General features: G+C 45.1%; 2 protein-coding genes and 1 long non-coding RNA gene across 3 annotated transcripts; 1 reads left to right on the top strand and 2 right to left on the bottom strand.

Annotated features, from left to right (window-relative positions):
* Positions 1–337: 337 nt before the first annotated feature.
* LOC123131553 (protein disulfide isomerase-like 1-4) lies at positions 338–8,382 on the bottom strand. The gene is made up of 4 exons (XM_044551195.1): positions 7,696–8,382; positions 7,516–7,610; positions 6,606–6,685; positions 338–784 (listed from the first exon to the last, which is right to left on the bottom strand). Exons 1-3 carry the CDS (start codon positions 8,262–8,264, stop codon positions 6,663–6,665), a joined length of 687 nt encoding a protein of 228 aa, XP_044407130.1. The 5' UTR covers positions 8,265–8,382; the 3' UTR covers positions 338–784; positions 6,606–6,662.
* A 2,676-nt stretch (positions 8,383–11,058) lies between these two features.
* On the bottom strand, positions 11,059–12,243 carry LOC123131552 (protein TsetseEP). Its single transcript, XM_044551194.1, has one exon. It carries the CDS (start codon positions 12,203–12,205, stop codon positions 11,345–11,347), a length of 861 nt encoding a protein of 286 aa, XP_044407129.1. The 5' UTR covers positions 12,206–12,243; the 3' UTR covers positions 11,059–11,344.
* A 1,564-nt stretch (positions 12,244–13,807) lies between these two features.
* On the top strand, positions 13,808–14,559 carry LOC123131551 (uncharacterized). Its single transcript, XR_006464190.1, has 2 exons — positions 13,808–14,107; positions 14,260–14,559. It is a non-coding gene; the product is annotated as an uncharacterized lncRNA (long non-coding RNA).
* Positions 14,560–15,223: the final 664 nt, after the last annotated feature.

Below are 15,223 nucleotides of genomic sequence, written 5' to 3'. Positions count from 1 at the left end.
GACCAATGCAGGATTGGATTACATTCTCAAGAAATTTTCCGGTGTATTCAATTAATCTATTTTACTTCATCTCCCAAAAAATAGAGACAGAGCGCATTAACAACTCACGACAGTTGCAGCGGAGTAGTCATTTGCATACTTTGCATGACAGTACACAAAATTTGATCTATGTGTTTAGTTAGAAATACGAAGAACCAAAACCGTACAGGTTGTCCTTTAATTGAAATAACTTCTTTTGGTTCGTTACGATCTATTACCGCGAAAGGCATATATGAGACCGAGACCTAATTATACAACATATCTTGTAATTGCAAGAAAATGAACAGAACACTGAAAGTAGAGGTCACCAACATTTTTCATGGATATGTACGGTAGTTTGACTGTTTGAAAGATACTCCCCCCGTTCCACTCCCACATAGCCTGAAAAACAAACTTATATTGTGGTATGGAGGGAGTAGAAGATATAACCCTTAGATGCTTTTTCAGTTCACAATGAAATACCAGCATCCATACATACATTACAGGAAGTGAAATAAAATAACATCTATCTCAAAATAAAGGAAAAGAAAGTGAAAAAAGGGTATCCACGATGTTTCAATCATGTATGCTCTATCGTTGTACTACATAAACCTTTGAAAGCATGAATGAGGACTTCATATTTCTTTTTGGTGACAAAACCACACTTGATAGTTTTATCTCTTCAAGTCTTTTGGCAAACCACAAGGTTCTTCCATAATTATGAATGCTCTCTTCTTGACCGCTCTCCTTTCTAGATCAGCAAATCCTAGAAAAACACATAATTAATAAGTTGATAGTTGAATGACATGCTAGCTAGCAAAATGACCATAAAAGCCAGCAATGTGAGTGAAGTGAAAAAAAGTCACACTCGAGAACATGGGAACTTGACTATAATTAGATAGATAGCCAGTATAAACTAACTCTGGTGTAGTTTTGTCTTGGTACAACATCATTGTACATGCCAAAATGATATACCATAAAGCTCAGTAAGCAATTCCCATATATAAGAAATGAATCATGAAAAAGGAGAATTTGTTTTAACAAGCTAACTCTCTAAGGTGTACATAATCTTTCATTGTCAACGTTAGTACATAATGTTGGTTTCCCAGGGACCTAGCATAATTGACAATATCATCCTATATGAGGGCCATACTGAAGATCTACATATATTGATGGACATGTTTTTAGCCCCAGTTACCATATACAAAACTAGGCAATTAACAAAACAGGTTTGCTATTTCACATCTAGATGTGAAATAGCTATCTCACATCTAAGTCCACAGCCATTAGATCTCGTTCTATCTTTAGGATTCGCGCAAGTTGTTTCTCAGTTCTTGTCGCGCTTTTCGCTCGCGTCGCGCGTTGTTCGTAGGTGCGCGCGGCCCATCTTTTTAGCGGGTTTGTGTTGTTTTTTGCCTGTTGCGGGCCGTGTTGCTTGTTGGGCTGGCGGGCTGTTTGACTGAGATTTGTTTTGCCTGTTGCGGGCTGGCGGTGCTTTGTTGGGCTAGCGGGGCTGTTCTGAGCAGTTTTGATGTTTGAAGTAGCGAAGTCTCAGCCGGCCGGCTGTGTAGTTTGTGCGTTCAGATAATTCAGTGGGATTTCTGTCTTTTTCAGCACAAGTTGATCTTTTCTAGTTTTTAGTGATTTTGACAGTTTTAGTGGGGGTCGGCACGAAGCACATATTTTTTCCCCATATGAAGTGTCTTGTCTCTGTAGGTAGGAAATGGGGCATTAAGCATGCGGTTTTTAAGTTTCAGTACAAGATGAAGTGTCTTGTGTCTTGCTAAGCTAATTTTTCACACAGAGCTAGTTTACATTTTGTACGAAAAAGGTTTTCATTTTGTTCTTTCTTTTTTCAGTTTATATCCATGTTTCATGACAGTTTCTTTATTGTCAGCCAGTGGCGATTGTGGGGATCAACAAGGGAAGAGGAGGAGAGCGCCAGTTAAGTATCTGAACTACATGCGATTAATCTATATGCGTTTTTTTCATCTTTGTTAGGTTATATGTGTGTTTAATCTACTCTAATGTGGGGGATTAAGTGGGATGTTTGGTAGTTTGATTTTTTGTAGTGTTGTTTATATCTAATAGTATTCTACATATATAAGTTGGAGCACCAGCTAATGATTATCTTGTCTTTTGTAGTGCCCTGTACATCTACTATTTTTTTTTGTGGATGTTAAAGATGGTATGCTCAATTAAATAATCTTATCGGTCACCCCAAGGGTAGCAATAAATCGGACGATAAATCGTTGAATCAGAAGATTTTTTTTAACGGTGTTAAATACTAGTTGTGTAATACACTCCTAGCTTTTCTTGCTTATGTTTTTCTACCCTGTTTTGCTTGTTACTAATCTCTAGTTCCTAGTTTCTACTTGCTAGTTTTCGACAGCTTTGCCATGAGTACTTTTGACATTTTTCCATGGTTACTTACTAGTTACTGGTTCCAACAGTTTTCATTAGTGTAAGCATCAGCATGAGCACCATCAGTTACACTCTTGCGCTATGTTGATCTTTTGTTGTTTTTGGTATTATTTAGGATGGTGTGCCCAGTTTGCTTTGCTCATTGCGAGGCGGACAGTGGTGAGAGCTTTGGCATGTTTTTTCATGATGCCAACGAAATCTTTGTGGTAAAAAAATCTTGCCATCTTTACTTTGTACGTGTGCTTTTTGTGTGCTCTAGTTGATATGCATTTTTTCAGAGACTCCCATGCTCTGCCATGCAGCGGTTCCCACATAAGTTTTCCGGTGGGTTCTTGAACTTCAGTGCTCATGGCCGCCGATACGTTGTGGATGTTCTGATTGCGCATGGCAGCACACGCATCGGCGGCGATGACTTAAGGAAGTTCATCAAGGACTTCAACCTTGGCCATGGGGAGCTTGTTGTTTTTCTCATGATTGGACATATCGCCAAAACATTTGTGTGCTATTTCGGTGGAGGTTTTTCTGTCGGAGATCAAGCTGAAGCGGCAAAGGGTGTTGTATTCAATCATGATGAGGAAGGAGGAGAGCAAGGGCATGGTGGATAGGTGGATGAGGGGTTTAACAATGTCCAGAATGTGAAGAAACCGCTCTAGACATCATCTACAGCAGAGATGCCATTTTAGTGGAGCAGGAGGCAGATCGGCTTTGGTACGCTCATCGCTATCGATGATTGACTCGCAACTATGGGTGCCCGCATGCCACTTGCAGGTAGACAATTGAATTGCAACTGGTTTATTTTTTGTATGTAGTTTCCTAATTGCCCTAGTTGCAAGTCCATCATCGACTCACAACTATGAGGCCTGCATGCCAATTGCAAGTAGACCATCGACTTGCAACTGGTCTATTTTTTGTTTGTACTTTTGTACTTTTCCTAGTTGCAAGTCCATCATCAACTCACAACTATGGGGCTCGCATGCCACTTGCAACTAGACCCTCGACTTGCAACTGGTTTGTTTTTTTGTCTGTAGTTTTGTAATTGCCCTAGTTGCAAGTCCACGGTCGACTCGCAACTATGGGGGCATGCATGCCACTTGCAAGTAGACCATCACCTTGCAACTAGGGTTGTTTACTCGATGCCACTTGCACTCGACCATCGACTTGCAACTCATTTTTTTGTAGTTTGTAATTGCACTAGTTGCAAGTCCACCATCGACTCACAACTGTGGGTGCCTGCATGCCACTTGCAACTCAACCATTGACTTGCAACTCTTTGTAGTTTGTAATTGCCCTAGTTTGCATGTTCACCATCGACTTGTAACTAGTCTGTTTTTCTGTATGTAGTTTTGTAATTGGCTAGTTGCAAGTCCATCATCAACTCGCAACTGTGGGGGCCCGCATGCCACTTGCAAGTAGACCATCGACTCGCAACTGGTCTGTTTTTTGTCTGTAGTTTTGTAGTTTCCCTAGTCGCAAGTCAACCATCGACTCGCAACTGTGGGGGCCCACATGCCACTTGCAAGTAGACCATCGACTCGCAACTAGGGTTGTTTACTCGATGCCACTTCCAACTCAACCATCGACTTGCAACTCTGTTTTTTTGTAGTTTGTAATTGCCCTAGTCGCAAGTCCACCATCGACTTGCAACCGTGGGGTGCCCACATGCCACTTGCAACTCGATCATCGACTGGCGACTCAGTTTTTTTGTAATAAGTTTGTAATTGCCCTAGTTGCAAGTCCACCATTGACTCGCAACTGTGCGTGCCCGCATGCCATTTGCAAGTAGACCATCGACTTGCAACTAAGGATGTTTTCTCGATGCCACTTGCAAGTAGACCATCGACTCGCAACTGGTCTATTTTTTGTTTGTAGTTTTGTAATTTCCCTAGTTGCAAGTCCACCATCAACTCGCAACTATGGGGGCCCGCATGCCACTTGCAAGTAGACCATCGACTCGCAACAGGTCTATTTTTTGTCTGCAGTTTTGTAACTGCCCTAGTTGCAAGTCCACCATCGACTCGCAACTGTGGGGCTCGCATGCCACTTTCAAGTAGACCATTGACTTGCAACTGGGTCTTTTTGGTTGATGCCACTTGCAAGTAGACATTCCGCCAGCAACTGGGTCTTCTATTGTTCATGCCACTTGCAAGTGGACATTCGACTTGCAACTGGGTTTTTTTGTTTGATGCCCACTTGCAAGTGGACACTCGACTTGCAACTGAGTTTTTTTTGTTTAATGTCCACTTGCAAGTGGACCCTCGACTTGCAACTAGATCTTGTTGGTTGATGCCCTTGCAAGTGGACCCTTGACTTTTGCAACCGGAGTCCTTTGTTTTTCATGCCACTTGCAAGTCGACCCTCGATGTGCAACTGGGCTCTTCTATTTTCATGCCACTTGCAAGTGCACCTTCGACTTGCAAGTGGGTCTTCTAATCCTGATGCCCACTTGCAAGTCGACCCTCGACCTGCAACTGGGTATTTTTGGTTGATGCCACTTGCAAGTCGACACTCCACTTGCAATTGGGTCTTCTATTTTTCATGCCACTTGCAAGTGGACACTCGGACCTGCAAGTGATTATTTTTGTTGGATGCCCACTTGCAAGTGGTCACTCGTCTTGCAGCTAGTTTTTTTGTTTGATGCCCACTTGCAAGTGGACACTCAACTTGCAACTGAGTTTTTTTGTTATCCACTTGCAAGTGGGCCCTCAAATATTGCAATTGGGTCTTCTGTTTTTTCATGCCACTTGCAAGTGGACACTCAACTTGCAACAGTTTTTTTATTTTGATGCCCACTTGCAAGTGGACACTCGACTTGCAATTGTTTTTTTTGGTTGATGCCACTTGTAAGTCAACAGTCAACTTTGCAATTGGATTTTCTTGTTTCATGCCACTTGCCAGTCGAGGGTTGACTCAGAACTGTGGGACCATACTTTTTTTGTTTCTTGCCACTTGCAAGTCAAGTGTCATTTTTTGCAGTTTTTGTATTTTGCGATCTTGTAGTCAACCGAGTTTCCAAGTCCACCATTTTCTTTTGACTTGCAACTGAGGTTCTTTGTGTTCATGCCGCTTTTTTTGCAAGTCTTACTCACTCGAAACAGCAAGTCCAACCTTTCTTGATTCGATAGTTTATATTTCACAAACATTTTTTTCCGTATCTTTTTTAAGCTAAACTTTTGCAACCAAGCGCCAACTAATAACTTGAGAGCCCTTAGTTGTTACTCCTTAGTGAACACACAACTATGTTTTTTTTCCTTTTCATCTATTTTTTTCTTGATTTTTTTAGGCGCACTAGTGTTTTTTAGTGACCCTTTTTTTTAATCTCAATTTTTAGTCTCGCAATTTTTTTACAAGGCAGACCCCCAAAATGCTTTTTCTATGTGTTTTTAGACTAAACATAGTGTTCTGTACTCAACTGCCCCTTTTAAAGTTTATTAGGGGGGTTTTCTGCAAGATCTCCAAAACAACAACGGATCTCCAATGTTTGTCCACACAGACACATTTATTTTCGCATTTATTTTGTCTCCCACTGCACTGTTTGAATCGGCGGAGCAGATGAGGAGGAGACGGGGACGACAAGCTCGAAGCCTCTGGCGACAGAGATGGCCGATGACGAGCCTCCCGCTCCGCACCTCTCCTCGACGCACGAGGCATCCCAAAATGATATCTGCTTGTTCATCTACATGTAGTCTGCTTTTAGTTCTGTTTTTTTCCTCGAGAAATCAAAGCAAATTCCCTCTTGCTACACACTGACGGCAGTCAACTGCTGTGTTGTTTCTCTACAGACCAGAATCAAGTTTGTACAGTCAACTGCAGTCAACTTCTTTTACAAGCAAGCAAGATCTTTTTCTACTAATAACAAACAAGGGCCAGGCCCGTGAGCAAATTTTTAGACAAAGAAAGAGACAAAACAAAAGCCCAACTAACAAGGCCCACAGGTGGGGGGGAGTCGGGATGGGTGGCAGAGTGTTGACGATAGAGAAACAACAGGCCGGGTGGGAGATCGACAAACAAACAAGCTGGATTTTTTGTTTGTCAACGAGGTGGGACAGATTTTTAGAGGATGATGTCGCCTAGATGTGAGGTATTATCTCACATCTAGATGTGACATAGACAGACACCCTTAACAAAATTAGCATGTAGTCAAAACATAACAGTAATGAACTAACCTAAACCTTGCCAAAACGTGGGCTCGTGCCTCCATGGCCTACACCATCTTCATCCTTCTACTGATCCTCTCCATCATCTCCTGGAGGAAATAAAATTCTAGAACAGATAAGGAAAAGAAGAGGCCAGAAGAAACAAGCTAAGCTAGCAACACTAAAATTCAAGAAAAAATATAGCGAAGAACATCAGTACACTCTTCAAAGGTTGTCGCTTTTAATACATACTACAACAGTCCCTTATCCCCAAAACTCAATGTCACACAAAGAATATTCAAGTACAATTCATCCAAAATTTTGATTAGTACCTTTATTGGTGAATGGAATTTGTCATATTAGCACACAACCCCGATCAGCCAGAGAACTTCCTTTGTAGGGAGCTCAGAAGCTGTAAAGACCATGCACATCCACACACACGGCTCACCATCGTCACCATGAACGGCAGGAGCAGGCGCAACCACCCGAACCTCAGTACTGCCATCATGACCAGAAGAACCAGGCACATCGACCTGCCCCTCAGCCCCAGCATCGCCACCATGGGGCACATCAGGAAAACCATCCAACCAGTTGACGACCATCGTAACCCAATTATTTTTTGAAAGTTCCGGCGACTATCGGCGTTTCATTGATTAAGAAGGTAGAATTAATATTTACATTGCCACACGGCAAGGATAAATAAAATTAAGAGAATGTAAAAAACAAGGGACAGGAGGTCTATGTCTATCTACAGACCCCCGAACGGTCCAAGCAAACACTTGGCAAGTTCTTCAGTTGACCGTTCAAGACAAGGAAAAAAACTTAGTGAAGTATATATACTCGACTGAGTCTTTTACTCCATTAACTACTTTTAGGCAATCGGTTTGAGTTGGCATAAGATTAGTAATCAATCTTGGAGAGGGAGTCGAGAAAGGCATGCCGTGGCCGTTGATGATCTTCTTGGCCTCGTCGATGGTGGTGACGTTCTGCACCTCAGGGCCCAGCCTCTGGGATATCCAAGTGACCATGGCGTCCCTGCAGCGATGGAGAAATCGCAACCATGATATGATACAGTAGTAGCCGGCGAGGGGAATGAAGAAGTATTTTTCCTGCTACTTACTTGGTCCTCTCGCCGTAGTAGGGGAAGTGCCTGGGCACGCCGTCCACGAAGAAGAGGACGGTGGGGTATCCGTCGACGCCGTGCGCGCGCGCGAGGTCACGGTCCTGGGTGGCGTCGACCTTGGCGAGTGCCACGTCGAGCCCCTTGTCGGCCAGGTGCGCCGCCGCCGCCGCGTACTCCGGGGCGAGCTTGCGGGACCAGTAGCACCAGGGCGCGTAGAAGTCGACCACGACGTGGCGGCGGACGGCGAGGAAGGAGGAGAAGTTGGCGGCGGTGAGGACGACCACGTGGGCCTCGTTGTCGTTGACCGCCTTGGGCAGGATGAGGTCCGGGTGGGAGACAGAGGCGGAGGAGGGGTTGGGGAGGAGGAGGAAGAAGGAGGTGGCGAGGAGGAGCAGGAGAATAGATCGGGGAGTGCGCATCGGCATCGTCGCCATGGCCGGCCGGCGAGGAGTGGGATAGAGTGCGTAGATGTTAGGACTTAGGAAGTGGAATGGATGCAATAGAGAGATCAACGGGGACTTTGAGGACATTGAATCGAGTTTTACGGCTTCCGTGGACATCGGCATCACCGCCGGCCGGCCGGCCTCGTCTGCACGAGCGCTCGGCGCCGGACGCGTGAGGCCAAATGACTCCTCAATCCTGATACTCTGGGTTAGGTTCTCCTAATTGCCCCAGGAAAAAGCTAAGGCTATCCTCGACACAAAAAACAAAACCTAAAAATCCACTACGCAGTCCCAAATGGCAAACTCATATAGTACTCTCTCCGTTCCCAAATATTTGTCTTTCTAGAGATTTCAACAAGTGACTACATACATAGCAAAATGAGTGAATCTACACTCTAAAATACGTCTACATACATCCGTATGTTATGTCTATTTAAAATGCCTAGAAAGACAACTATTTGGGAACGGAGGGAGTATTACCGACATGTACATCTTGCCATTTTCTGAAACGCGGTTCCTTAGGGTCATGTTTAAAAAAAGAAAGAGAAATCGCCCCTAGCCTCTACATCTAGGAGATGCATGCGGCCATATTATTTATTATTCTCAATGACTTTACAAAGAAATACAACAGTAAGGCCGAGGCCATCATCTAGACGACATCTGTCGCTACTCCTATCCTCTTGATAAAGGGGTGCCGAATGTCCGGGCCAAATACCAAACAGACACCGCACAAAAGCCTAACATCTAACGCCGGATGCCCCATCCAAGCCACATAGGCGAGACTGGGTAACACTCCGGTCCGGCGCACTCTCAGTGAGTACCACACGCACACGCTGCAAAGGGCCGTCATCTCCGTCTTCCCTCGATCCATACTCAAAGCATGTACCGACGCATCGACCTTGTCAGGCCTCTCTGCCATCGACGCCACCACGACGGCGGACAACATCGACCTCCTGCGCGTGTCCATCGCCATACATCTGACCCAAGCCTCCACTGCTCCATGCCGCCGAGAACCGCCGCCATGAATATGTAGAAATAAACACCGCTCCACCGAAGAAGCCATCCGCTGATCCCTCGAGCCCGAGTGCCTCTCCAAGAATGCCGCCCCCAAGGGAGTAACGACACATTAATGCCGCCGTCATCCGATCAGCTGATCTAGGGTTTCCCCCGGAGGTAATGGGTGAGGTTGGGAGCTTCACCTTGATGATGCCTTCATGAATGAAACGATGATAAGGGCATCGTCATCACCGGCTCCGGCCAACGACCGAAGACCAAATTTTCACCTGGATCCGTCCCAAGAAATCCACCCGACAACCTATGCACGGTCTCGACCGCCTTCAAAGCCCCAGATCTAGCCGCCTAGATCCGGCGACCAACCACAACAACAGTGCCACCGTAGGAGCCCTGGCGCACCGGCCACTTCCTGAGTGCGCCACCACTAGAGTCTGGGAGGAGGGCTCTCACCCCACCTCGCCAAACCGCGAGAGCCGCCGAGATGACCCCGCACACTAATCACCGTCTCTGATCTGAACCAATCTGCGACAAAACCACGGGATCGGCGATGCAGATCCGCCTTGGATAGGGACAGCACCACGCCATGCCGCCGCGGGAAGCCTGAGCTTCACCTGCCGCCACCTTTCAGGGCCGCCGCCCGGGATCCAGCCGCCGCCGACAGGCCGAGCTACCGGCCACCGCGACCAAGCCCGCATGACCCGTGAGCTCATCGAACGACTGGCGCCACCAGATCTTCCTCGGAGCCTAGCAGCTCCGCCGCCCCCGCCCAGCACCACGCCGCCGCCTAGACGCGCCGCGACGACGCAGATAGGGGGAGAGCGCCCCGGCGCCATGGGTGACCCGCCTCACCTGATCTGGCGCGGGAGGGAAGAGAGCCTCCGCCGTCGCCATCAGCCGCCTGGGGCTTCGCTCGGCGACCTCCTCTAGCGGCGGCGGAGGGGAGGGGGAGGATGGACGTGCCCGGCGGCGGGGGCTAGGGTTTCCACCCGAGCCGCCCTAGAGGGAGGGCGTCGCGAGCTTACCTAGATGAGTTTGTTATGGAGGTTGTTAACTTAGGGTCCATGTTAGCTAGTGTGCGGCCATGCTTCTCTCTTTCTCAACCTTATCGACATGATTCAAATTCTAGAGTTTCAGAAGAAATGAAGGAAGGTTACAAGAGCCTTAGGGGCACGCGCATGAAGACTTCCCGGGTGTCATCGAGGCCAGGCCGACTCCGGTAGGTGAGCGGTGACAGTGGCTCGTCCTGGTCGCGGTAGTGACTGTTCGATGGTCCAGAGATTTCTGGATTCCCACGTGATTTTATTATGTTGGGGATGCTCTACACTTCTGGTGAACCTTTATAGTAGATCTGAATCCTTTTCGCAAAAAGCAGCACTGCTACGAGAAGAGAGGATGAGGGGGTGCTTCAAGAAGTTGATAAAATTTTCCACAAACTTGGTAAAAGTTTGTATAGTTTGACAATGAAAAAATTCAAATATTTTTTTGGAATGGACGGAGTACTTGTAGCAAGACTTGCACAGGGAGAATAGACCCAATAGTGCGTTATCTATAGAAAACGTAGTTCTTTTTTGGGCGAGATAAGCCCAAAGTAGTTTGTGAAAATATTCTCCATAAATTCAAAATTTAAATGTAATATATATAGTTAATCAACATTTACCACCTAATTTGTAACTTGTGGCAAATGTATGCCCAAATTAGAATCCCGGCCACTTCATACCTCAAACTTTCATTCTGCAAAATGTTTCCCCTCATGTTACAGATTTGCACCATGCTTTTATTCACTCTTAAGTTTAAATTTACGCCAAGATTTACCCTGTAAATAAGTTTCCACCTTTCTTATTGGCACAAGTGTAAAGCTTGGGGTAAATCCTTTCCACATAATCCCTGTCAAAAATGATAAAACTAAAGGTACAAAGTAATTTTTTTAGTATATATCATCACACAATCATAGTACAACCAGCACACACAAGCCATCATCCTCCGTACAAGCCAGAAAAGTAAATAAGAACAATCACAAGATTTACATGGGCATCATGCCCTAATCTTGATTGATCTTGACATTATATAGCATGGGATGACTTAATGGTGGTGGGTTACAACACACCACTTATTTAATCCAACCGGCAATATAAGTAATGACGATACTATGTCTGGCATGGTTGATGTACCCGAACATCTCATGCCAACAATTACTCTTGGACGTTTGCTTCACCATTTCCTTTTTCTGCTTGAGTCCCAAGTGGTGGTTTTGGTTGTGCATTCGGGTCAGGCAGTGGTTGTGGATTCGGGTCTGGTAATGGTTGTGGGTTTGGATCAGGTTGCGGTCCTGGTAATGGCTGAGGGTTTGGGTTTGGCTGTGGGTCCGGCAATGGCTTCGGGTTTGGGTCTGGTAATGGTTGCGGGTTTGGATGAGGTTGTGGTCCTGGTAATGGCTGAGGGTTTGGGTTTGGCTGTGGGTTCGGCAATGGTATCGGGTTTGGGTCTGGTAATGGTTCTGGGTTTGGATCAGGCTGTGGTCCTGGTAATGGCTGAGGGTTTGGGTTTGGTTGTGGGTCCGGCAATGGTTTTGGGTTTGGGTCTGGTAATGGTTGTGGATTTCGATCAGGCTGCGGTCTTGGTAATGGTTGAGGGTTTGGTTTTGCTCGTGGGTCTGGTAGTGGCCGCGGCTTTGTGTTTGGCTGTGGGTTCATCAACTGTTGCAGGTTTTGTCCTGGCAATAGTTGTGGATTTGGGTCAGGGTGTGGTCCTGGTAATGGTTGAGCGTTTGGATCAGGTTGTGGATCTAGCAGTGGTTGTGGGTTTGTATGAGGTTTAGGCTCGGGTAGCGGTTGCGGCTTTGGGTCTGGTTGTGGTCCCGGCAATGGTTGAGGGTTTGGATCTGGCTGTTTTCCTGGTAGTGGTTCTGGATTTGGGTTCGCCCGTGGGCCGTACTGAGGGTCTCTAGTGATCAGGTTGTGCCTCCCGGCAGCAAGAGCAAACACTGGAAGAAGCATAAGCAGCAACGGTGCTACGAGAAGAGAAGACGCGGATGGGCGCTTCCTCATCGTCATGGCTAAGCTTGTGTTGGTACGAACTTGCAAGTGCGTGCGTCTCGATCTTCCTATTTATAAGCGAATTCAGCCATCAAGGCTGGACAAGCATGTACGTTGTTTACTCCAACTCTGATTGGGCTTGTTAGCTTTGCCTTTTTGAAGATGCGGGACTGCACGCCTCCGCTTAGTGCTCTAACCAGCAGCTAGCCACAATAAAAAGTCATTTAGAAAAGTTTTGAGTTATCATCATAAAGAAAAAGTTTGTGTAGTTTTCGTCTGGATAGATGTGACATTTTTCAGTTGATCGTAGGAGAGCAACATGCAGAAGCATACAGTTGCCCAAGTTGTGAACAACCTGATCACTTTCAGTAATTCTGTTGAATTCATAGCAGGGTAGCAGATGGCTGTGAGCATGGAATTTGTAAATCATGTAATTTTTTTTAAAATAAGAAAAATCATGTAAACACGTATACATGTTATTTGCGTGTCCAAGAAGTTTAATTAAGCCATACACAGATTTGTAGGCTACATAAAAAAAATCCAGCCCAAATGCAATAGAAATAAGCCTATTTTAAATTATGTATTTGTCGTTTTCCCCTTTGTGTAGACTATATATGATTTTTTTTCAAATATATTTTGTTGAAATTTTGTATGAACACACTATACCTTTTTTATTGAAAATTTTGAGGTGCAAGAATAAAGTTCTTGATAAAAAATAAAGAAGCCTGTACGATGTATTGTTGTACACAGGAATATCGTGGATTCTAAACTTGAGGTTTGCATGGATGGATTTTTTTTACGGAATCTAGTTTAAATGAGTCCTATTGTTTCCCGTATGAATTCCTATTCTATGACTCAAACAACACATACAGAAAAATTTTCTAAGGATTAGATTCCTCCAAAATTCTATTAAAAGTTTAAAACCCCTTTGAATCAAAGAAGCCTATTCCCCCCAAAATAAAGAAAAGAATCAAATGAGCTCGGGTGAACAGTAAAATCAAAACTAAATCAATTTTTTTTTAAAAAAATCCAATTTTTTTTGGGAGAAAAAGTTCTAAGTGCTTGCAAAAATTCGCCATGAAATCACATTTCTAGAAGGCGTGGCAAAAAAAAAAAACAAAATCAGTACTCTGAAAAAGCTACTTTCAAAAGCATTTTGGAGCACTGAATTTGTTTTTTTTGCCACGCTTTACAGGAATGTGATTTCATGATGAATTTTTGCAAGCACTTAAAACTTTTGTTAATGTTTCTCCCAAAAAAAATTGGGAATTTTTTGAATTTTTTTTGAATTTTTTTCGATTTTACTGTTCACCAAGCTCAAATGAGCTCGGGAGCAGAAAGGCACTTTCGATCAAAGAAGCCTATTTCGCAGCAAAGCTAGTGGCTGTCCTATCGGACAGTGATGCACCTTTAAGTACGCGGTTTCTAATAATCACGATCAGTGCACGCCGTGCACAGTGCACTCATTTCGGTTGTAGATGTAACTTTCACATTTCATACACCAATCACGATCAGTTGCTTGTTGGCACGGGCGGAGCTCCGTAGGGGCAGACCTGGGCCATGGCCCGCCCAGGAATTTGACAAAAAAAGTTTTTACTACTAGTCGTCTTAGCCCAGCCCACTAGCCCACGCACGCACTGAATATCCCCCCATCGGCCATCGTCTCCTCGTCTCGCGCACGCTGCACGCACAGGCACACTCACGCCTTCCCCAATTCCCCATCCTCTCAGTCCCAGACTCATGTAGGTTGTAGCCACGCCGCCGACGACTACCGACGTGGACAGGGAACACGTCCACACGGTCCACCGGAGCGCGCCGCCCGCCATCTCTCGGAGCAACCGCCATGGCAACGCCCGCCGGGATCTCGCCTCGCCCCTGCCCTGCTCCCTCCTGCCGCCCATCATCCGCACACTTACACAGGTAAATTCCCCCCCCCCCCCCCCCCCCCCCCCCCAAATTCTGAATTTGATAAGCAATAACCTGATTTTGTTCATTTCCATACACCCAGTGATCAGTCCTGCTAGTGATAAATAATAGTCTGATGATCTGATCTTACGCAAATTTTAACATAGGTAGTCGGGAAAGGAAAATAAGACTCAGAGAAGAAGAAGATCACTGCACAATAAGATGGAAGATGAGAATCTGGCTAATAACTTGTTAGTTCACATAGATGGTGGAATTCTAGAAAACTACAGCCACGAAGATGTCATTGCAGATTTTATAAACAAGAAGATCGGAGAGTTGATTGTATGTGAGTAGGTCCATGTCTAATGTCTCTGACACTTTTGTATTATCTAACTCAATAGTGAAACATGGTTGAACTGTACTTTGGTACATATATATATTATATATATACATATCTGCTAGCTCAATCTTGTGACCTGGGTGCTTGTAATATGTCCTTATGGGTAAGAATTTAGAAAAAATTGTGTTCTTCTTCAGTCTGGCCCGCCCAACTTTTTCGTTCAAGCTCCGCCACTGCTTGTTGGTGCACATCCAATGCTCTAGAATAAAACAAAAAGTACTCCTATATACAAAACGTACTTTACCTAACCTACCGATTGAATCGTATACATAGATGAAAAAGAAAAGACATCCGTAGAGTCCCAAGTTACCTACCGATTGAATCGTATGTATAGATGAAAAAGAAAAGACATCCATAGAGTACCAAGTTACCTACCGATTGAATCATACATATAGACGAAAAAGAAAAGACATGCATAGAGTACCAAGTTAAAGACGATATGACCTCACAACTAGATTGGGTTGGGTGAGTGGAGTGCCACTTTAATCCTTGTCTGGAGCACGCGCTATGATATTTCTTCAGAGGCGCTGAAGTGGGGAACAAGACTGATAGAACAAACAACAAGTGAGATATTTTGAGCTTCACTAGGTTGGAGGCCTGGTGTGCTCAGAATTTATCAGGGTGTATTCAGGTTGCAGCACTGCTGCCAAGGCATTTCTCCAGCTTCGCTCTGAAGATCTTTTGCTTTGCTTTGTTCCTCTGTTTGTTTGTAATGAAGTTCCCGTGTTTTG

Source organism: Triticum aestivum, chromosome 6A (assembly GCF_018294505.1).
Source record: "Triticum aestivum cultivar Chinese Spring chromosome 6A, IWGSC CS RefSeq v2.1, whole genome shotgun sequence".
Lineage (NCBI taxonomy): Eukaryota > Viridiplantae > Streptophyta > Magnoliopsida > Poales > Poaceae > Triticum > Triticum aestivum.
Note: the sequence above shows the minus strand (reverse complement) of the source record. Positions and strands in the feature narration are given on the sequence as shown.